The sequence below is a fragment of the Oryx dammah genome, unplaced genomic scaffold, assembly GCF_014754425.2.
Source record: "Oryx dammah isolate SB20612 unplaced genomic scaffold, SCBI_Odam_1.1 HiC_scaffold_18, whole genome shotgun sequence".
NCBI lineage: Eukaryota > Metazoa > Chordata > Mammalia > Artiodactyla > Bovidae > Oryx > Oryx dammah.
In genome coordinates, this window is record NW_024070202.1 from 33,502,744 (window position 1) to 33,526,904 (window position 24,161).

Sequence of the window (24,161 nt, forward strand, 5' to 3'; positions counted from 1 at the left end):
TGTCTGCAATAAAACTTGAACTATTTTTAAAGAATACTTGAAGAGAGTAAACAAAAATAATAAAATAGAAAAAGGAGAGAAAGGCTGTTTCTAGAAAAGCCAGAGAAACTCTCTTGAAGCTGAGATATGCCCTCCACACTATATCCTTCTAGAAGCTCCTGGTGAAGAAATCCTCTATGTAGTAGCTGATAAAGGTGGCCCCAGGAAGCTGAAATAAATAGGAAGAAAGCCTGGCTCTTCGAGGGCTCAGAGCAGAAACGTGGCTACTAATTAATTCTCTTGGAACTAGCTTTCCCCTTTACAGACACACAAATTTTCTACACCAAGACATGCATTATGGTCAAGTTAAAATCAAAATGTTGTATAATATAAACCTATGGATGACCATGTGATTTTCACATCACTCAAAATTAAGACAGGAAAGTAGGTATCTTTGACACGTACTTCAGATTACGCAGAATGAAATAAAAATGTGTTCCGGCCTAGTATATAATAATGAAACCAATGTTTGAGTGGATTATATTTGCTGAAAGATATACAGGAACCTACAGAAAGTCCTGCCTTGCTTTCACTGGTGATTCATGATCAGTAGGCATTTTCTAGCTATACTGTACATACACCTCTCAAATATTTAGCAAAAACTAAGTATTTCTTTGCAAAGAGTAACAATTTCTATTTATATGTTAAATTTTTTTAAAAATTCAGTTACATTTTTAAACTATAGAAAGAATAATCATTCCTACATGCACAATTCACCGAAGAATATGCACAGATGCCAATAAACAAAGAGAAAATGTTTTGCTTCATATGAATTCAGGTTAGGTTATATTTTCCTATAAAAATTTGTACAGACTGCTTTATAATGCCTAAAGTTAGCAATGATGTGATAAAATAAGAAACACTAACTATCATATTATTATTTGTAATGAGAAAACCTGGAAATAGTAGGGAAGTGGTTTAATTATGGAAATCCATAAGACTAAACCTCAGATACGCAGATGATATCACTCTAATGGCCAAAAACTAAAGAGCCTCTTGATGAAGGTGATAGAGGAAAGTGAAAAAGCTAGCTTAAAACTCAACATTCAAAAAACTAAGATCATAGCATCCAGTCCCATCACTTCACGGCAAGCAGAAGGGGAAAAAGTAGAAGCAGTGACAGATTTTCTTTTCCTGGGCTCCAAAATCACTGCAGACAGTGACTGGAACCATGGAAGTAAAAGATGCTTGCTTGCTCCTTGCAAGGAAAGCTATGACAAACCAAGAAGTATATTCAAAAGCAGAGACATCACTTTTCTGACAAAAGGTCTGTATAGCCAGATCTGTGGTTTTTCCTGTAGTCATGTACAGTTGTGAGAATTGGACCATAAAGAAGGTTGATGCTTTCCAACTGTGCTGGAAAGACTCTTGAGAGTCCCGTGGACTGCAAGGAAATCAAATCAGTCAATCCTGAAGGAAATCAACCCTGAATATTCATTGGAAGGATTGATACTGAAGTTCCAATACTTTGGACACCTGATGTGGAAAGCCAATTCACTGGGAAAGACACTGATGCTGGGAAAGACTGAGGGCAAAAGAAGAGGGCGGCAGAGGATGAGATGGCTGGATGGCATCACTGACTCAAGGACATGAGTTTGAACAAACTCTGGAAGATAGTGAAGGACAGAGAAACCTGGTGAGCTGCAGTCCATTGGGTCACAGAGAATCAGACACAATTCAGTGACTAAACAACAAGACTAAATATTACTCAACCAAAAATACCTCAAAGCATATTTAATGGCACTGAGAAATGGCTGAAATAATATTGAGAATGCAATTCACAAAAAGGATGCTAAAATACTTATGATATGATCTACATTTATAAAAAAGCATATGCTATAATCTATGCACATTATAGATTAGAAAAATAATGTCATGTCTTATAACAGAAATGTTAAATTTGTTCTTATATTTTTCCATATTTGTGGTACATAGACACAATGGAGTATTACTCAGCCGTTAAAAAGAATACATTTGAATCAGTTCTGATGAGATGGATGAAACTGGAGCCAATTATACAGAGTGAAGTAAGCCAGAAAGAAAAACACCAATACAGTATACTAACACATATATATGGAATTTAGAAAGATGGCAATGATGACCCTGTATGCAGGACAGCAAAAAAGACAAAGATGTGTATAGCGGACTTTTGGACTCAGAGGGAGAGGGAGAGGGTGAGATGATTTGGGAGAATGGCATTGAAACATGTATAATATCATGTAAGAATCGAATTGCCAGTCTATGTCCGATGCAGGATACGGCACGCTTGGGGCTGGTACACGGGGATGACCCAGAGAGATGTTGTGGGGAGGGGGGTGGGAGGGGGGTTCATGTTTGGGAATGCATGTACACCCGTGGTGGATCCATGTCAATGTATGGCAAAACCAATACAGAATTGTAAAGTAAAATTTAAAAAAAAAATTTTTTAACAACGAGCATGAAATACACATAAAAATAAAATGCTATTTCAAAAATAACTTTCTCTAGGTCACACATTTGCAAGCTTAACAATGAATGAAAAATTCCTTTCAGAGAATTTCCATGTATTTGGGGTATATACACAGTAATGACTCAGAAATTGAGTACACCTTGAGCTCTGACTTGTTTTCTGAGCTCAAAACTCATATATCCAACTGCCTACTGGCATATTATCTTGTATATAAATACAAATTATAATTAATTCCTGTATTAGCAGAAATTTTGAAGTGACCATGTACAAAACGAAATTATTACTTCCACCCTAACATGCCCATTTCCCCTCTAATTTTCTCCATCCCAGTAAATGCCACCATTGGAATCAGTAATCCATCAATAAGTCTTACTGGTTCTACCTCCAAAACATCTCTCAAACCTCTCCACTGCTCTCCACCTTCAGTATCAACTGCCTTGTTCAACATACATACCATCCATGTTTCCTGATTTCTTTCATCTCATGCTTGTTCATATTACTATCTACCTAATTTATATTGCATATAACAGCCAAGGGTCCTTCTCAAATGTAAATTAAACAAGTAACTTTAATACTTTAAATTGGTAAAATGCTTCCCGTTACTTTTCGGAGGAAATCCAAACTCCTTACCATGTTACAAGGCCCTGCTTCAACGGAGCGCCCCAACCAAATCAGTACCTGCAGGAATACTGTTTCTAAAGCTCTCCAGGTAATTCTTGGATGCATTCAGGGTTGAGAACACTGCCCTTCCTACCAGTTTTAGCTCTGGTCTCCCCTTCTTCTATCTCTTCTTCTACCAACTTCCCACTAAATTGTTAATGTATAGCCACACTGCCCCTTAATATTCCAAGCTCTTCCCTATCCTCAGACTTGTGTGCTTCTATTAAACACAAAATCACTGGGAAATAGGCATGAGCACAACATGTTGAGCTGGAGTTTAAAAAATTAAAAATCATGTTCTTGCAGGCTTATATTCTAGGAAGTAAAGAGAGATAATACACACATACACACACACTGGGTGGTTATAAATGTCACAATACAACAGGTGTGTGTGGAGAAGGGGGACTGCTATTCTAGGTGGTCAGGGAAGGCCTCTCTGATGAGAGCCTTTGAAATAAGGGGATCACCTTGCACATACTGCGGAAGAGACTACTAAGAGGAGGAAATCACAACTGTGAGGGCCCCGAGGACAGTGCTTTCCTGGCAGGTACAAGGTAGCCTTTGTGGCTGGAGTGGAGGCAATCAGAAGCACTGCAGGAGACAAGGTCAGAGGCAGATGAGAGCAAGATCATGAGGTCTCTCAGGAGGACTCTGGATCTTGTGTGACTGAAAGGAAAAGCCCTCGGAGGGTTCTGAGTAGGAGAGTATGACCTGGGTTCCATTTGGCCATCAGGGCTGCTGCGCAGAGAATGGTCTGCAGGGAAGGAAAGGCGAAAGCAAGAAGAGCACCGAGGACCTGCTGCAGAGCGAGCAGGGGACAGGTGCTGGAGGGCTGTCCTCCTAGCGATTCATATGATGAATTCCTTCACACCCTCGACATCTCAGCCTCATCAGCCCTCCTCAGGCACGTCCCCTGACCACACACTACATAAAGCAGTGCTCTGTCTCCCCGCCAGCTTGCTTCTATGACCACAGTGACTCAATTATTTCCTCCGCAATATTCATCATTATTTGCAGTCACCCTACTTATTTGTTTCCTTTTGTTCTATTTCCCATGTGAAAACTACGATCTACGAGAGGGGATCTCGTCTGTCTTGTGTCCTGAGCACCCAAAACAATCTTTGGCACATTGTAAGTTCTCACTAAATATTTCCTGAATGAGTGAATGGAAGTTTCGTCCCAGGATCATGAAAAATGTATTTTTTCAAAAAGTCAAAGCCCTGAGGCATATCTGGCCTAAACTCTTAGCTCTGCATGCAAGGTGAGACCCACGGCTTGCCAAGAAATATGCTACAGTCTTCAGTTTTCTCTGAATGTGATGATGATTTTTGACTTCTGCCTATTACAAAAAAGGATAATAAGATCCATGTTTAAGCTTTATCATTAATTTATAAATTAATGTATAGAAACTGCAAATATGACTATGGGAATATGCCATCCAAGACTTAGACGGCAACAAACACAAGCACCTCGGGTAAACACAAACCACTCTTGACATGGAGGCAGATAATAAAATTTTGAAAAAAATAATACTAAATTCTTTAAAAAAGGAAAAGTAGAAAAACAGTATTTTAGAAAGTGAAACATGTCAGACATACCATTACTTCCATTTTTCACATTCCACCTGAAATGTTTCTAAGCCTGCTCTCTTCTTATTCACACAGTGCTAAATGTAGCCTCATTATTTTAATTCCCTGACCCAAGCTCTTACAAAACAAACAGCCAGACTCTATGAATGGGGACCTTCCAAGTCTTTGTCAATTCTTAATTATCTTGTTCTCCACCTCTCTTTCTCTTGCCAGGTTTTAGTATTTTCTTTCTCACGCTCCAAAAATTTAAGTCAAACCCCATACAATAAAAATGAAATGCATCTGAAAGGGTAAACCATCCTTTTCTGAATGTAAATTAATTTACCTTATCTCTTGTCTTGGTATCATTGCTATGGTCTATGACTGTACTAACAACCACATACATATAGACTATCAGTTTTTACCTGAACTTAGCATCAAATAGCTGAGGTAGAACAAGTATGGTAATATGTGTACTGATTTTGGAGGATGATGATGACATGGTCACTGAGTCAATCTTGAAACAGTGTTGTGCACAAAACACCTCAAGGACTGATTTCACCAAAGTCTCAAAAGCAGGAAAGAGAGACTAATTATGCATCAAACACCTACGTGGTAAAAAAAATAACTCCCCATGGAGCAAGTAACAGATGATAACATCAGAATCATAGTGGAGGGAAGACATTCAAACAACAAAAATGAGCACAGTGAGAATAAAAAAGAGCAGTCTTACCTGTCATCTCTGATATGATAGAAGAATCCATAGCCATTGTGCACCATGGGAGCCATCACACCCTGGACTCTTAAATAACCAACCAGACTGGTTGAGAGAACAAAGTTTCCACCTCCTCCACTGTACAGCACAAAGAAAGGATATTTTACTAGGCTTACAGAGGCTTATGTTGTTTCTGAAAAGCTTTTAACATCCAGGAAGAACTGCTGAGGTGACAAGACACTGCTTTATGTTACCTCTTGGAGAAGAGGGGGTCTGTGAAGAGTTCTGGAACAGGGAGGCCTTCCTCCTTTGCTATGAGTGAGAGGCCTAAAAGATGACGGTCAAATCCTGCAATAGAACCCCAAACTTGAAGTTAGAAGAGTTTCCTGCACAAGAGAATTTTTTTTTTGAGTGATAGTAATTCCAGTGTAAGTACCTTTTCCAGTTGAACAGTCTTTCATCATTTTATTATGTTTTGCAAAAGCTTCTAACATCATGTGCTGCTGCTCAAGAAGCTGTATTAAAAATCAAGAGATACTTTAATAACAAACTGTACAGAAACCAAACAGAAAAACCTGAGCTCAAAGTAATTAGAATTTGGGTAATTTAGAAGCGAAAAAAGAAAGATTTCAAGAAAGACCTTGAGACACATAATTTTTGTGTCTTTTTGACACTTCTATTGCCTTTTTAAAAAAAATATATTTTATATTGGGGTATAGTTGATTAACAATGTGGTGTTAGTTTCAGGTGCACATCAAAGTGATTCAGTTCTACATATACATTTATCCATCCTTTTTCAGATTCTTTTCCCATTTAGGTTATTATGCTCAGAATACTGAGCAGACTTCTCTATGCTTTATAGTAGGTCCTAGTTGGTTATCCATTTAAAATATATCAGTGTGTTCATGTCAATTCCAAACTTCCAATCTATCCCTCCCCCCAACCCTTACCCCCTCTTCCACTGCCTTTTCCTTCCTATATGCTCTGCAACTTATTTCCTTTCCAGAACAAGAAAATAGGAACTTGTGGGTAGCGTTAAAGTGATATTAACAAGTATAAAGACAAAAGCAATTATGATTTCAAAACAAAAGCATAGTTGTACAAAAAAGATAATTAAGCAGCTCCATGAAATTAAAATAAGGTAACACTTATATAACTAGGTGCTTTCCTGGTGGCTCAGTGGTAAAGAATCTACCTGCAATGCAGGAGACAGGGGTTCGATCCCTCGGTCAGGAAGATCCCCTGGAGAAGGAAGTGGTCACCCACTCCATTATTCTTGTCTGGGAAATCCCAGGGACAGAGGAGCCTGGTGGGCTACAATCCATGGGGTCGCGAAGAGTCAGACACAACAGTGACTAAACAACAATATATAACTATGCCTATCAAGACTAAAGAAGCAAGTGCAATACCAAAACAGCAGTGAGAATGTACTACCCTTTTGTGGTAAATGCTTAAAAGTGAGTATAAAACAAAACAAAACATATAAAGCTATATTGGTTCTAATATAAAAAAAATCTCATTTCAAAAACATTCAACCACATCAAGAAAAGTTTCCTTGTAAAGGTGTTTGGGAACAGTCTGCATTGTATGGGTGTTATCTAAAGGCAGATCAACAGTAGTGAAGTACTCAGGTGTGGGAAACTACTTTGCCTAGATGATACAAATGGGCTTATCAGGTCTTCCCTGTTTCTTACTCTCTCCAAATACATACTTCGCTGGCAAATGAAGAAATGTTTGACAGTTCCCAGGAAAAAAGGTTTGAAAATATTTTACTGATTCAGGGATTTGAAGAAGTTAGTTATGCAAGGATCAGGTTTCCTTTAGAACAAACAACTTATCTTTTTTCTTTTTGAATACTCACACTGGTAGAAGGATTCTGCATAGACTGGCACCATTTGACTGCTTCTACTGTACATGGTCGCACAGTCTCTGTACGGCCATGATAAAATAATCTTGTCATAGCTGTTTCATAGCAGCAACCGGGACTATAAGAAAAAATGAAAACGAAAGAGAATGTATCATGAGAAAGAAAACACTATAATGTTACTACAAAGAGTTTACCTAGTAAAGCTGGCTTTGGTCAGAGATTAAGTTCTATGATATAGACTGCAACTGAGATTTTCAATAACAAGAGGCTATTTTCAACAGCCAAGAGCAAAAACTACTCAGGGTTGGTATAACAAATGTTTCAAAGGCGTGGCTGCCATCAGGTTGTATGCTTTGGTGTCTGTGCTAGGTGGCCTCTAAGATGCCTCCAGTGGTCCCTGCCTCCTGCTCCTAATGCCCTGGTATAACCTCTCACGTTGGGTGTAGGATGGCCTCGGTGTCTTCTTTCTAACAAAAAGAACAGGACAAAAGCAGGGGGAAGTCACTTCTGAAATCAGGTTACAAAGTGAGCTCTCTCATGCACTCTCACTTCCTCACTCTGAGGAAAGCCTGCTGTCATGCTGGGGGCTGCCCTGTAGAGAGGCCTCTAGACAAGAGCTTGGGAGGAAGGGCACCTCACTAATAACCGTGTGCGTGAGACTAGATGCAGATCCTCTTGCAGGAGTGCCTTCAGGTGAGGGCACGGCGCTGGCTGACACCCTGACTATAACAACTGAAGTCAGAGGCATCCAGCTAAGCTGGCTTCCGGACAGACAGAAAATGCGAGATGACAAGGAAGTGTTTGTTGTTCCAAGCTACTAAGATATTGGGTAATTCGTTACACAGCAATAGAGAATACAGAGTGCTTGGCCTTTCCTTCCCTCATACAGAGCTTGAATGACTGTAAAATTAAGTAACAGCATTATTTAATAAGTTCCCTAGGCAAAGGGTCCTCAAACCTCTGGGATCTAATGCCTGATGACCTGAGGTGGAGCTGATGTAATATTAGAAATAAAGTGCATGATAAATGTAATGTGCTTAAATCATGTTGAAACTATCCCTCCCCTCTCCTCATGGAAAATCTGTCTTCCAGAAAACCCATCCCTGGTGCCAGAAAGGTTGGGAACTGCTGCCCAAGGATGATGACTATTTTCATGGGTTGGAGAATGATATAAATGATATAACAATTTTCAGTACAAAGCTCTCCTTCCTGGTGATAGGAATTCAGTTAAAACAATCAAATGGAATTAGAGTAAAAGGTCTGCAAGTGGGCACTAAAAGGGGTCAAACGCTTTTTTATTTTTTGGTCATGCCACACAGCTTGTGGAATCTTAGTTCCCTGACCAGGGATCAAACCTGGGTCCATGGTAGTGAAAGCACCCAGTCTTAACCACTGGACCACCAAGAAATTCCCTCAAATAGTTATTGGGCCTCCTCTGTTAGGTGTTTCTATAAGACTATCTCCCCGAGCTGAAATAGTATCTTTTCAAAATGTAAAGGAGAAAGTGTAACAATCTAGGGACTTCCCTCCTAGTCCAGTGAGTAAGACTTTGCCTTCCATTGTAGGGGGTGTGGGTTCAATTCCTGGTCGGGGAGCTAGGATACCACATACCTCCTGGCCAAAAAACCAAAACAGAAGCAATACTGTAACAAATTCAACAAAGACTTTAAAAATGGCTCACATAAAAAACCTTTTAAAAAAATTTTAAAATAACAGCAGTAAGAATGAATTCAAAAATATCACTACTCAGCAACTTGTAATGGAATAATAGAGATCTTGGTAATGATCATCAATGGCCACTGAAACCATTAGGTAAAATTATCAGGGAGGAAACTTTATAATGGGTGTTGGCTTAAAAACTGAACAGGAAATGATAGGAAACAAATAAGATGAACTATTTCATTTACTGTTATAAAAAATAATAAAATTTACTGATTACTGTTTTCAAGTTTCCAAATCTAACTATCCGTTTATAGGAAACATGGGAGACAGAGCAAAAATGCTTAACAGTTTTTTTACTTAAAGGACAAATACATAAAATAGTAATAAAAATTTATGTTAATGAACACACAATGTAAAAAAATGTAATCCGTGACAAAATAAAGAGGACAGCACCATGATGGACAAAAGCACAGTGTATACTACTGAAACTAAGCTGGTATTATTCAAACTATGTTGTTATAGATTTAAGATGTTAAATGTAATTTCCAAGGTAGCCATAAAGAAAACAGCTTAAAAAATAGAGACAAAAAAGACAGGGAAATCAAAATGATACACTACCAAAAAAAAAAAAAATCAACTAAAATACCAAAAAAGGCAGGAATGAAGGAATTGAAGAACAAAAACACATAAGACCTACAGAATACATAGCAAAAGGGCAGAATTCCCCTCATCAGTAATTATCTTAAATATTAATATATTAAACTCTCCAAAGGTAGATATTGGCAAAATGAACAAAAGCATAGTCTATATACTATCCTCAAGAGACTTGCTTTAGATACGAAAACAGTTCAGTACAGTTCAGTCGCTCAGTCGTGTCTGACTCTTTGTGACCCCATGAACAGCAGCATGCCAGGCCTCCCTGTCCATCACCAACTCCCGGAGTCCACCCAAACCCATGTCCATTGTGTCGCTGATGCCATCCAACCATCTCATCCTCTGTTGTCCCCTTCTCTTTCTGCCCCAATCCCTCCCAGCATCAGGGTCTTTTCAAATGAGTCAGCTCTCAGCATCAGGTGGCCAAAGTATTGGAGTTTCAGCTTCAACATCAGTCCCTCCAATGAACACCCAGGACTGATCTCCTTTAGAATGGACTGGTTGGATCTCCCTGTAGTCCAAGGGACTCTCAAGAGTCTTCGCCAACACCACACTTCAAAAGCATCGATTCTTCTGGCTCCGCTTTCTTTATAGTCCAACTCTCACATCCATACATGACCACTGGAAAAACCATAGCCTTGACTAGATGGACCTTAGTCGGCAAAGTGATGTCTTTGCTTTTGAATATGCTACCTAGATTGGTCATAACTTTCCTTCCAAGAAGCAAATGTCTTTTAATTTCATGGCTGCAATCACCATTCGCAGTGATTTTGAGGCCCCCAAAAATAAAGTCTGACACTGTTTCCACTGTTTCCCCATCTAGTTCCCATGAAGTGATGGGACCAGATGCCATGATCTTCGTTTTCTGAATGTTGAGCTTTAAGCCAATTTTTTCACTCTCCTCTTTCACTTTCATCAAGAGGTTCTTTAGTTCCTCTTCACTTTCTGCCATAAGGGTGGTGTCATCTGCATATCTGAGGTGATTGATATTTCTCCCGGCAGTCTTGATTCCAGCTTGTGCTTCTTCCAGCCCAGCATGTCTCATGATGTACTCTGCATATAAGTTAAATAAGCAGGGTGACAATATACAGCCTTGACGTACTTCTTTTCCTATTTGGAACCAGTCTGTTGTTCCATGTCCAGTTCTAACTGTTGCTTTTGACCTACATACAGGTTTCTCAAGATGCAGGTTAGGTGGTCTGGTATTCCCATCTGTGAAGAATTTTCCACAGTTTATTGTGATCCACACAGTCAAAGGCTTTGGCATAGTCAATAAAGCAGAAATAGATGTTTTTCTGGAATTCTCTTGCTTTTTCAATGATTCAGCGGATGTTGGCAATTTGATCTCTGGTTCCTCAGCCTTTTCTAAAACCAGCTTGAACATTTGAAGTTCACGGTTCACATTACTGAAGGCTGGCTTGGAGAATTTTGAGCATTACTTTACTAGCGTGTGAGATGAGTGCAACTGTGTTGTAGTTTGAGCATTCTTTGGCATTACCTCTCTTAGGGATTGGAATGAAAACTGACCTTTTCCAGTCCTGTGGCCACTGCTGAGTTTTCCAAATGTGCTGACATATTGAGTGCAGCACTTTCACAGCATCCTCTTTTAGAATTTAAAATAGCTCAACTGGAATTCCATCACCTCCACTAGCTTTGTTTGTAGTGATCCTTCCTAAGGCCCACCTGACTTCACATTAGGTTAAAAATAAAAGGTTGAAAAAAATGGTCACCAAAAGAGAGTTGGAGTGGCTACAGATTTTTTTTTTCTATTTGGAGTGGCAGTATTATTATCAGACAAACTGTATTTTAAGTGAAAAGTTGAATGAGACAAACAGGACATTCTATACTGATGAAAGATATAACTCATCAAGACATAACAACTATAAAAATACATGTACCAAACAAGAGAGTTCGAAGATACATGAAGCAAACTCCAACAGAATTGAAAAGAAAACTAGACAGCTCTACAACAACAGTCACAGACTTCAATATCCAACTTTCAATAAAGGATAAAACATGTGGACATAAGATGAACAAGGGAAGAGAAGGCTTGAACAACACTGTTCAAGGCTTGAACAGCAACTACACCTAAAGACAGGGGCTTCCCCAGCGGCTCAAAGGTAAAGCATCCACCTGCAATGCAGAGATGCAGGTTCAGTCCCTCAGCTGGGAAGATCCCGTGGAGAAGGGCATGGTAACCCACTCTGGTATTCTTGCCCGGAGAAACCTATGGACAGAGAAGCCTGGTGGGCTACAGTCCATAGGGTCACAAAGAGTCAGACACAACTGAAGCAATTTAGCGTGCACGTGTGCAAAAGGCAGAATGAGAATATGCCACTAAGAAATAGTAGAATATAAATTCTTTTCAAGTACACATGGAACATTCACCAGGATAGCCATATATTAGGGCACAGAATATCTCAATAAATTTAAAAAGACTGGAACCATACAAAGTATCTTCTTCACTGACAATAGGATGAAGCTACAAAGCAACAGAAGAAAGACTGAAAAATTCACATATATGTAGAAATAAAACAACACACTCTTAACCAACTGGTCGGGAAGAAATCACAAGGTATATCAGAAAACACACTGAGATAAATGAAAAGCAGAACAGAACTTACCAAAATTTATAGAATGAAGCAAAAGCACTGTTCAGAGGGAGATTTATGGCTCTAAATATTTATATTAAAGAAAAAAATCTCAAATCAGTAAATTAACTGTACATATTAAGGAATTAGGAAAAAGAAGAGCCAACTAGACCCAAAGCCAGCAAAAAAAAAAATTAAGATCACAGTAGAGATAAACAAAATACAGATATGAAAAACAAAGAAAGTGAACTAAACCAAAAGTTGATTCTTTGTAAAGATCAACAAAACTGACAAGCTTTTAGCTGTACTGACTAGAAAAAAGGGAGAAGACATCAATTATTACAATAAACTATGAAAGAGAGGACATTACTATTGACTTTACAGAAATAAAAAAGCACCGTAAGAGAATTATTTTGCACAACCATTTACAATAAACTGGATAACCTAGATGAAATGGACATATTCTGAGGAATACACAAATGACCATATCTAACTCAAGAAAAAAACAAATATGACAGGACGTATAACAAGTAATGAGATGTATCAGCAATCAGAAACCTCCCTACAAAGTTAAGTTTTGGACCAGATGGCTTTACTGATGAATTCTAAATTTTAAAAAAATCAACCACCAATCCTTCTCAAACTCTTCCAAAAACACTAGGGAGGAGGGATCATTTCCTTACTCATAAAATGAGACCAGCATCACCCTGATACCAAAATTAGGCAAAAATATTGTAAGAATAGACACTACAGACAGATATTCCTTATGTCCAAAATCCAAATATTATCACTCAGTCACATCCAACTCTTTGGGACCCCATAAACTGTAGCCTGCCAGGCTCCTATGTCTATGGGATGCTCTAGGCAAGAATACTGGAGTAGATTGCCATTTCCTCCTCCAGAGGATCTTCCTGACCCAGGGATCAAACCCATGTCTCCTATGTCTCCTGCACTGCAGGCGGATTGTTTACATGCTGAGCCATCAGGGAATAGATGCAAAAATCCTCTCCACTTTACCAGCAAATTGAATTTAACAGCAGATTAAAAGGATGACACAGTAAGTCTCCTACATATGAACCTTCAAGCTGCCAACTTTCAAAGATGTGAACGTGTGTTCACATCAATCATGTGAGTTAGTTCACATGTCTGGTGTACACTGCCATGAGCATGCATCCTCTGCAAGTGGTTGTTCAAACTGCCCTCCATCTCCTATTGCTAATGACCCTTCAGCTCCATCATCTCCCCATCTCTGCCTCCTCCAGTCAGTAATTCTTCTTGTTCATTCAGTGCCAGCCTCCATATGCCAGCTGTTGTACTGGACTACTGTGTTCTTCAAGGTACTGTACTGCAAGATTAAATGTTTTATTTTTTGTGTTTGTTTTTTATATATTATTTGTGTGAAATATATAAACCTACTGCAGTACAGTACTATACAGTTGACTATGTTAGTTGTGTACCTAGGCTAACTTTGTGGGACTTACTAACAAACTGGACTCACAAATGAGTACTCAGAACAGAACTCATTTGTATGTAGGGATCTTACTGTACACCATGACCAAGTAGGATTTATCCCAGGAATGCAAGGATGGTGCAACATATGAAAATCAATGTAATATACCACATTAATAGAATGAAGAAAAAGACCTACATGATAATCACAATTGATACAGAAACAGCTTTTTATAAAATCTCACACTCTCCCATAATAAAAAGTGAACAAAGGAATTTCCTCAATATGATAAAGATTTATGAAAAACCCACAGTTAACACCATACTCAGTGGTGGAAAACCAAAAATTTCCCAGCAAAGATGAATAATAAGACAAGGATGCCTGCTTCTGCTAATTCTATTCAACATAGTACTGGCTGTTTTAGCTATAAAGAAAGAAATAAAAGGCATCCAAATCAGAAAGGAAAAACTGAAGCTATCTCTATTCACAGATATCTGGTCTTATATATGGAAAATGCTAAAGAATCTACAAAAATATTGTTGGAGCTAATAAATGAATTCAGTTTTTTCAGGGTATGACATCAACATGCAAACATCAGTTGCATTTCTATACACTAGCAATAAGTAATCTGAAAAGTAAATCAAGAAAACAATTTACAATAGCGTCAAAAAGAACACTTAGGACTAAGTTTACCCAAGGAGACAAAAAGACATGTACACTGAAAACTAGAGAAGCCACTGCAATGAGAAGTCCATGGACAGCAACGAAGAGTAACTGCCGCCCTCTGCGACTAAAGAAAGCCCATGCACAGCAATGAAGACCCAGCTCAACCAAAGATAAACTTTAAAAACATAAAGATACATATTCTCGGATAAAATTCTAAAAAGATCAAGAAGCTTCCACTTCTGCTTAGGATGTAGAAAGTCACAACATACCATCTCTCTTATCCTAAAAATGAGTAAAGACTAGATTCCATAAAACTGTATCTTGTCATGAACCCATTTGAAAACAGGCTTCAAGAAAACCAAGTGATCTGAATTCCAAAGCATGGCAAACCTCTGTAAGATGAGAACAGGTACTTCAAAAGTATCAAGGTGATGAAAAACAAGGGAAGACTATCAAAGTGTCACAGACGGAAACGTAACAACACTGCTGATGAAAGTACAAATTAGGGCACAGTGCCAAGTGGGGGAAAAGCCTCAGCGGAGACACTGGGGAGTTGCACTGGGACAGCTAGAGTACAGATACCCCCCTCTGGCCTCCAGACTCTGAAAATGGAGAAGGATTGGTCCTCACCGTCCATGAAGTCTGTAATAGGCCAGCTGAAGTGCCAGCTGAATAAATGTATCAGGGTGAAGCTGCTTCTTCTTGGTTTGCTTTTTGCCAAAAGTTGTAAAGGCATACACCACAAGCTGGAGATCAGACACCTAACAAACAGAATTAAATGGGAAGAGTGAACATATACCCAAGGAGAATACCCCCAAAGATAACCAAATTATCATTAGCATTAAACAAATAAAACAGAAATAAAGATGTTGAAAGCTATAACTTTTAAATGTTTTATGCCATCATACGTGGATGATAGCCAAATAGTCATACACAGTAATTAAAAGATAAAGTATTAACTATCAAAGAGAAAAGTGAAAAATCTACCTGCTTGAAATACTGGGCCTTAGCTTGGTTGATGTCATTTAGTACTTTTTCATCCACAGTGAAAACAAGCTCCTCTGGAACCGGTATATCCCGTACTTTTTCTGAGCCCTGAAAATAGGGAAAACTTAAAAACACTGTATCTATAAAAATATGAGGCGAAAAGGGAGGAAATCATTTGTTCTAACATACCTTCCATCTTCCTTCATTCTCAAGAATTTTCTCATCAATATAATAGCAGATTTTTACCAGAACCATTGCATCAAAAGGAGCATGCTAAAATGAAAACATATAAGATTTTGAATACTTTATGTGAGTTAAGACTTGACCCAGTATTTTATTTTCATTTTTGCCCCACTCTTAACACACAAGAGCAGAATTCTCATATGCCTCAACTCATAATGATAAAGATAGGGATATTCTACAGTATAGTAAGTAACTGATGTATTTTATTTTCTGAGAAAGAATGAATATTTAAAGTCAGAAGCACCTAATCGGGGCTCTTGAAGTAATGGGAAAGGATGTAAAGTAAATATGAATCATAAAGAGAAAACAATTGCTATTTGTCCTGGAAGTTAAAGGAAGTACACACATATACATACACAGTGGTCAAATGTTAAGAAGTGGTGAGAGCACTGTGAAAAAGCAGATGGAGCTGCCAGTGACAGCACACAGGTAACAAGACCCACGGGGCATGGACAAGCCCTTTTCTAACTGCATCTCACACCTGCATAGTATTCTGTAGCTTTACAACGAATTTTCACAGACATTGCATATATTATTTCACTGAGACAATAGTGTTAAAATGCAACCAGTAAGAAGAGCAATACTGAAGTGCCAATACTTTGGCTACCTGATGCAAAGAGCTGACTCACTGGAAAATATCCTGATGCTGGGAAAGATTGAAGCCAGGAGGAGAAGGGGGTGACAGAGGATGATATGGTTGGATGGCATCACTGATTCAATGGACATGAGTTTGAGCAAACTCTGGGAGAGAGTGAAGGACAGGGAAGCCTCGCGTGCTGTAGTCCATGGGGATGCAAAGAGTCAGACACGACTGAGCAACTGAACAACAACAAATGTGATCTCCACAAAACCTTTTAACAAAGAGAAGACAAAACATCTGACCCCAGGATTTTAAATTCCGAGAGGGAAATGCGATTATGTAGTCTAATCAATAAAGCACCTATTCTAGTACCAATGTAAGAGAGCAGCAACACGACTCTAGATTAAGAGCAAATTAACTTTATAGTATATATGCTTTACTAATAATGTTTTATATTAGGTTAAATGGTATTTTCGGTAATCATCTTGGGTTGCAAGAGTAACCTACATGGAATTTTGAAAGCATATTATCTAATGAAGACCATCAGATCAATTTTATAAATATATGGGGGATAATGCATACACATAAAACGTGTCCACACACTTTACTGAAAGAAAGTATCTCAGTTGTACAAAGACACATGCTCATTATAGGACCAGTATTTTTATCCCAAAATAGAAAATATGATTAAAAATACTTTCTTCTGAATTTGAGCAAACCACAGGATATTGCTGCCATCAGTAAAAATCAAAGTAGTACAAGGTGGTAATTTTAGGGGGCTGGGAGTGAGGGAGGAAAGCAAGAAGATAAACTCTTGATGATGAGAGTAACTTAACCCTTACATAACAATGTAACACTCGGTTTGGACAATTTAACACACAGTGAAACAAAACTCTCAAAATGAGAGTACCAAGTAAACACTAGAAAAATATAAGTGCAAACAAACCAGAAGAGAGAGCAGGCAGAGGGGGAAAATGGTTATGACTAATATTAAGCTCAGTTTTAGAATGTGGAGACAGGAAGAGGCTGTTAGGAGGATGAAGGCAACGTGAGATGCGCATGAAGAAGAGGGGCATCCCTCTGCATCCGACAAGTCAGGGAGAGATGGAAGGAAGGAGCCAGAAGGGTGTTAACTACTTTACAAAGCACAGTTTCCAGGAAACAGTGAGGCTGCAAACCAGAAGGGGGAGGTTAAGAAGAATGAAACAAGGAGCTGAAGAGAAAAAAGCTGAGGCAATTAACAAGAAATCTTTTGTCAACAGGGGACTCTTAAGGAAGAAGAAAGACAACTGTTAACAGACATTCTACTACCTGCACATCAACCACTCCCCCTTCTTCGGCAGTAACAACTACTTTATTTTTCTTTAGGCAACCAGCGCACATCTCTGTGGTGGTTTGAATGAGCGAGTGATTCTACTAGCTGGGTCTCAAGGTTTGGCATGTGACCCAGGCCAGGTGGACTCCCTGGAATGTGCACAAGATTCACACAGGCTGATACAACCAACCAGCATTATTCTCAGGTCTTTTGCTGGAACCAGAGGGGTTAAAAAAATAAAAATAAAAAGCTGGCTATTTCCATGGAGAACAATAACCTACTAGGAGAGCTGTGAAAACATGAGACTGCAGGTAAAACCATCACGTGGTATCGTCTACACAAAAATAAAGCTGAGTGTAGGAAAGTGAGGCCAAAAAATGCAGAATTTTCTAATAAAAGCATTTGGACACTGGAAGTCAGCCTAACCCAAATTTAGCTGTACCCCATGCCATAAATATCTCCGTAAGGTGATGACAGTTTAGGTTTCTATCACCTAAAACTGAAAAAAATTACTGATTAATACAACTACTGAATCCAGATCAACATTACAGGTCTTTTTAGTATTTTACAGTCACTAAATCTTTTGGAGGAAAGCCCCCAGACACAAACAAACAAAAAAATCTATCTCATACTACTTTATACCAAGTCACATACTTTATGAAAAGTTATATAACAAGATTGTAAATATAGATTGGAATTCTGACTTAGGTTGATTTCTTCATTTTCTTGGTTCATAGACCTCCTGAATGTCCATCAGAAAATGGCAGGGTAGAGATTATAAAGACAACCATAGGAGAACAGAAGAGAAACAAGTTGGGTGTGTGTGTACATATATTTTATAAAGAAGGTTAAAAAAAATGCTATCCAGCACCACATATTTTAATATCCAGAAGTAAATAATGTTCCAAAGATCATGTGTCATTTTTTTTAACAAAGTTACAAAATTACTAGGTAAATGTACAAATATAGCCACATATATTTCTCATGCACAGAACATATACATAATGCTATACCTTTTTAAATGTGTTGTAATTTTCAACAAGTAGCAGTAGATTTTAAAAGAGCTTCTACTACATAAAGATACATGCAAATGCCATTTTATAGACACACATCAAACTGTTAGCCTAACTACAGACGAAAATAATTTGTCCTATACTGTTTTCACTGAGAATTCATAACTAAAACTTTTACTCTAATGCCATAAAGCTAAAAAATGATTTATTATCCTGCCACAGGACAGCCTAACTATTGTAGATTACTGCCACTCATTTAACTGAAAAGAGTAAAAGGAAAAAGTAACTTCAGTAGTTTACTTACATCACAATTACTGCCAAATACTCCATTAGAAAAGGCAATCAAGTTATAAGATTTGTCACCCCAGCGTACTGTTGGATCTCCATTAAGAATCTTTGCAGAAATCTAAAATAAATTTATTATTTCAAATTAAAAGAATCTTAATATTTGTTTTTAAGTATTTGTATCTTAAATACACACAAACACACATGATCTCACTTTTCCTCTCTTCAGGTAAACAAAATTTAATAAAATAATAGCTATTCTCAAGAAATAATAATTTAGGTCCTGACTATTTAAATACTCAAAATCCAACAAATTCTACCAGAAAAGAGGATGGGACAATATTCATGAATGTTTAGAGAATATCAAAGTGAAAGGACAAGGTGTTTGCAACTTTAATAGGATAAGAAGCATTGATTACTTTAGTCATGAAAATCTAGTTACAAGGAAAACATTTCAAGAATTCATATCCCACTCAGCCACTTTCTCAAATGCTAGGTTTTGGCTATAAGTGAGGCAGGAAATCACTGTAAACATCTTTACAAAAAGAATAACAATAGAACATAAATATCAGAGTATATCACAGTCAAAGCAATTACTGTTTTGTGAAACTTCTATTATGTATGTACTTGTGTGTGTGAGCACATGTGTGTATATTTAATGAGCAGCAATCTAAATATGTCTAACTGTAGGCTGCAGCAACTGAGCAACATTTAATTAAAATATATTCTTCCTCAAGAAGCTTGTTGTTGATTCTACTTTTAAAAAAGCAGCTAACAAGGGAAAAATTGTTTTCAAGCCACAAAATTTTTCAATCCAATATTATTTATTTCTCTCATTTAATACTGATGGATGCAAAGATTCTGAGATTCCTACAAATACAACTGCTCATCTTTTATTTTTTTCCCAGGAAATGGTAATGTCCCAAAATAAATAAATAAATAAAACCCCAATTATCCTTAAACTCACTAACGTCAGTGTGTTCTACAAAACCAAATGATAAAATAAGTCACAAGAGTGATGTAATTCTTAGGACAGACCTCACCAACTCAGGTATCAAGGCCTACTGCTGTGGGCTATAGGTAGGTTTTCATGTCACCTTTGGTTTGAAAAGCTCATTTTGCCCCCATGCCTTATGCAAATTTTCTGTATATATAATCAATGGAAAGGTTGGGAACCACTGCCATGTCACAAGCATGTGACAATCAAATAATACTTATACTTCTGTAAACAACATATAAGATCTGCCTAAGCAGCCTTGCCGCCCAGACGGTAAAGCGTCTACCTACAATGTGAGAGACCCAGGTTCAATCCCTGAGTCGGGAAGATCCTCTGGAGAAGGAAATGGCAACCCACTCCAGTGCTCTTGCCCAGAAAACCCCATGGACAGAGGCTACAGTCCATGGGGTAGTAAAGAGTCAGACCCAACTGAGCGACTTCATTTTCTTTCTTTCTAAACAGAGCTGAACAATGTGGCAAGGATTTACAAAGTATTATTTATTTATGTATAATCTTATGTGTGTGTAGCTAAGAAACGTTTTAAAAGCTTGCACAAAATATTTATATTTTATGACTTAGTATTTGTGCTTTCTTTTCTTAGCTACCCCATTTCAAGATAAAAGATGTTGCCAAAATCTAGGAAACAATTGTTTTCACGATTATGTTTCAAGGTGGTTTTATAGGTGTATACTTCAAACTAAGTTGTATACATTAAATATATACAGTTTTTTGCATGTCAATTATACTTAATAAAGTGATTCTTTAAAAAAAAAATTTTTCTCACGTTCAATTTACACAAGAGTTCTCCAGAAAACTCTGTGGGAAAAAATAAAACAAGGGACTTTCCTGGTGGTCTCATAGTTAAGAATCCGTCTGCCAACACAGGGGACAGAGGTCTGGCCCATAAGTGGTAGCTGCTGAAACCCATGCACCTAGAGCCTGTGCTCCACAACAAGAGAGGCCACCGCAATGAGAAGCCCACACACAGCAACCAGAGAGTACATCCCGCTTGCCGCAACTGGAAAGAAAGCCCATGCAAAGCAACAAAGACCCAGCACAGCCAAAAATGAATAAATTCTTAAGAAAAAAAAGAGAAATAACGGAACAGGATAGTTGAATACCTGAGAATAATCTTCTGGTGTAGCGTGTGGACTGTCATCGTCTAAACAAAATACCAGTAAACTGCTCTGAATTTTTTCTAATATAGTCAGGTTCTCTGGATTAAGACTAATCAAATATTCTCGTGCCTAAAGGGCAAGAAGAAAAAATAAAATGTTACAAGTTAAATATAAAATGGTCAGAAAAGCTCAACAGGTTTTTGAAAAGTTAGTGAAAAGGTTCATCAAGAAAAGTGTAAATTCAAGGACCTCTGTGCTGAGTCCTGAACAGGTTTTCTTCTCCAAAAGCATGCCTAGTCCCTACACTTGTGCTGCTAAATGTATAAAGCTATAAAGTTATGCTCGCTTTCCTGAGTGCTCAGACAGTAAAGAAAATGCCTGCAAGTCAGCAGACCCATGTTCCATCTCTCAGTTGGGAAGGTCCCCTGGAGAAGGAAATGGCTGCCCACCCAAGTATTCTTGCCTGGAGAATCCCATAAACAGAGGAGCCTGGTGGGCTACAGTTCACGGGGTCACAAAAAGTCAATATGACTGAGTGACTAACCACACATAAAGTTATGCCTCCCCCTAGATTTTCTGATTGTTCAATATTGTACAATATATTTAAAACTGCTTAAAGCTGTCTGTTCATTTGTCTTTATTTCCAAGGGCCAGCATGTCCTTGAGCTGAGTGTTTGAAGTTTAAATGTAAACAAAATAAAAGTATATCCTCTCCCCAATTCTAAATTATAGTTAATAATATTGTACTGCATATTTGAAAGTTGCTAGAGAGTAGATCTTAAAAGTTCTCATCACAAGAAAAATATTTTTAAATTTTCCGTACGGTGATGGACATTAACTAGATTTACTGTGATATTTCTCAATAGAAACAAATACTGAATCCTTATGTGTATACCTGAATATAATGTTGTAAGTCAACTGTACCTCTAAAGAAAAGAAAAATGTAAATTATAACCTTAGCCCATCGAGTTCGCTCCTCGGTAGTTAATGCTGCTACCCCAGGTCCGTCGGGTTCACTGTGGCATTTCTTTTGGATGTATGTCAACTGCCTTTGGAAGATTAAATAAGGAAGATTCAAAAAGAGCACAGGTAGGAGCACTAGCTACTTTGGCCTTTCATAGGTTACAAAGTTTATTAGTATTTAAGTATTTTAATTAAAATATTATCCAAAGAATCATATTGTATTCCGTATTATCCAAAGAAAGGGATTATTGTCTCTACAGCAATGGAGTTATCTCCTGCACCTTTTTTTCCGTCACAGTGATTATGTGCCTATTAATATCATCAGTATACTTGACAAGAGCTTAAGCAAATAAATTTTCCGCTTGATATAATTTATACTTTCAAAAGGTACATGCACTTCCAAGATCCAAGTAAATGCCCTGCATAATGGAGAAATTTAAAAATATTCTGGTACATAAACTCACAAATATCATATACATTTTATCTAACTAAAAACTATGTGAATATAGTAACAGAGGACTTATTCTATACCCAGTTAATACTTGGGTTTAATCCCCAAAGTAGAAACATCATGTAGTTTTAAATATTTTCACATGTGCCATTGTTACTTAAAATCATTATAAAGACTATTCAGTTCAGTTGCTCAGTTGTGTCTGACTCTTTGCGACCCCATGGACTGCAGCACACCAGGCCTCCCTATCCATCACCAACTCCTGGAGTTTACTCAAACTCATGTCCATTGAGTGGGTGATGCCATCCAACTATCTCTTCCTCTGTCGTTCCCTTCTCCTCCCACCCTCAATCTTTCCCAGCATCAGGGTCTTTTCCAATAAGTCCGTTCTTTGCATCAGGTGGCCAAAGTATTGGTGTTTCAGCTTCAGCATCAGTCCTTCTAATGAATATTCAGGACTGATTTCCTTTAGGATGGACTGGTTGGATCTCCTTGCTATCCAAGGGACTCTCAAGAGTCTTCTCCAACACCACAATTCAAAAGCATTAATTCTTTGGCACTCAGCTTTCTTTATAGTCCAACTCTCACATCCATACATAACTACTGGAAAAACCATAGCCTTGACTAGATGGACCTTTCTTGGCAAAGTAATGTCTCTGCTTTTTAATATGCTGTCTAAGTTGGTCACAACTTTTCTTCCAAGGAGCAAGTGTCTTTTAATTTCATGGCTGCAGTCAGCATCTGCAGTGATTTTGGAGCCCAAGAATATAAAGTCTGTCACTATTTCCCCATCTATTTCCCATGAAGTAATGGGACCAGATGCCATGATCTTAGTTTTCTGAATGTTGAGTTTTAAGACAACTTTTTCACTCTCCTCTTTCACTTTCATCAAGAGGCTCTTTAGTTCTTCTCCACTTTCTGCCATAAGGGTGGTGTCATCTGCATATCTGAGGTTATTGATATTTCTCCTGGCAATCTTGATTCCAGCTTGTGCTTCATCCAGCTCAGTGTTTCTCATGATGTACTCTGAGTTAAATAAGCAAGGTGACAATACACAGCCTTGACATACTCCTTTCTCTATTTGGAACCAGTCTGTGTTCCATGTCCAGTTCTAACTGTTGCTTCCTGACCTGCATACAGATTTCTCAAGAGGCAGGTCAGGTGGTCTGGTATTCCCATCTCTTGAAGAATTTTCCACAGTTTGTGGTTATCCACACAGTCAAAGGCTTTGGCATAGTCAATAAAGAAGAAATATGTTTTTCTGGAACTCTCTTGCTTTCTCGATGATCCAATGGATGTTGGCAATTTGATCTCTGGTTCCTCTGCCTTTTCTAAAACCAGCTTGAACATCTGGGAGTTCACGGTTCACGTATTGCTGAAGCCTGGCTTGGAGAATTTTGAGTGTTACTTTACTAGCGAGTGAGATGAGTGCAATTGTGTGGTAGTTTGAGCATTCTTTGGCATTGCCTTTCTTTGGGACTGGAATGAAAACTGACCTTTTCCAGTCCTATGACCACTGATGAGTTTTCCAAAAATATACTGGGTTCACCAAAAAGTTCATTAGGGTTTTTCTGTAACATCTTGGCCAATCCAAACAAAGCTATGGTAATCAAAACAATACGGCACAAGTGACACTCATACAGGTCAATGGAACTGAACAGAGAGTCTATAAATAAATCCACTTACAGTCAACGGAGGTGCCAAGGAGACCAAGAATACATGGGAAATGGCCCCTTAAGTAAACAGTGTTGGGAAAATTACCACATAAAAAGAATGAAATTGGACCCCTATCTTATACCTTACACAGAAATCAATTCAAAATAGATTTAAGGCATAAATATTAGACCTGAAAAAATAAAACTTCTGGAAGAAAATATGGGAAAAAAGC

At 38.0% G+C, this 24,161-nt stretch overlaps 1 protein-coding gene across 5 annotated transcripts in view; it reads right to left on the reverse strand.

Moving 5' to 3' along the window:
- CROT (carnitine O-octanoyltransferase) overlaps positions 1 to 24,161 on the reverse strand; it is a 51,230-nt gene that overhangs the window by 1,324 nt on the left and 25,745 nt on the right. For all 5 annotated transcript variants that reach the window (XM_040260695.1, XM_040260698.1, XM_040260699.1 and 2 more), the window contains 10 exons: positions 21,815 to 21,908; positions 20,863 to 20,988; positions 18,764 to 18,865; positions 15,498 to 15,581; positions 15,309 to 15,416; positions 14,952 to 15,082; positions 7,293 to 7,416; positions 5,868 to 5,946; positions 5,686 to 5,779; positions 5,450 to 5,569 (listed from right to left, as the gene is read on the reverse strand). In XM_040260695.1, the coding sequence (XP_040116629.1) occupies positions 5,450 to 5,569; positions 5,686 to 5,779; positions 5,868 to 5,946; positions 7,293 to 7,416; positions 14,952 to 15,082; positions 15,309 to 15,416; positions 15,498 to 15,581; positions 18,764 to 18,865; positions 20,863 to 20,988; positions 21,815 to 21,908 (1,062 nt within the window). The remainder of the gene's footprint in view (positions 1 to 5,449; positions 5,570 to 5,685; positions 5,780 to 5,867; positions 5,947 to 7,292; positions 7,417 to 14,951; positions 15,083 to 15,308; positions 15,417 to 15,497; positions 15,582 to 18,763; positions 18,866 to 20,862; positions 20,989 to 21,814; positions 21,909 to 24,161) is intronic.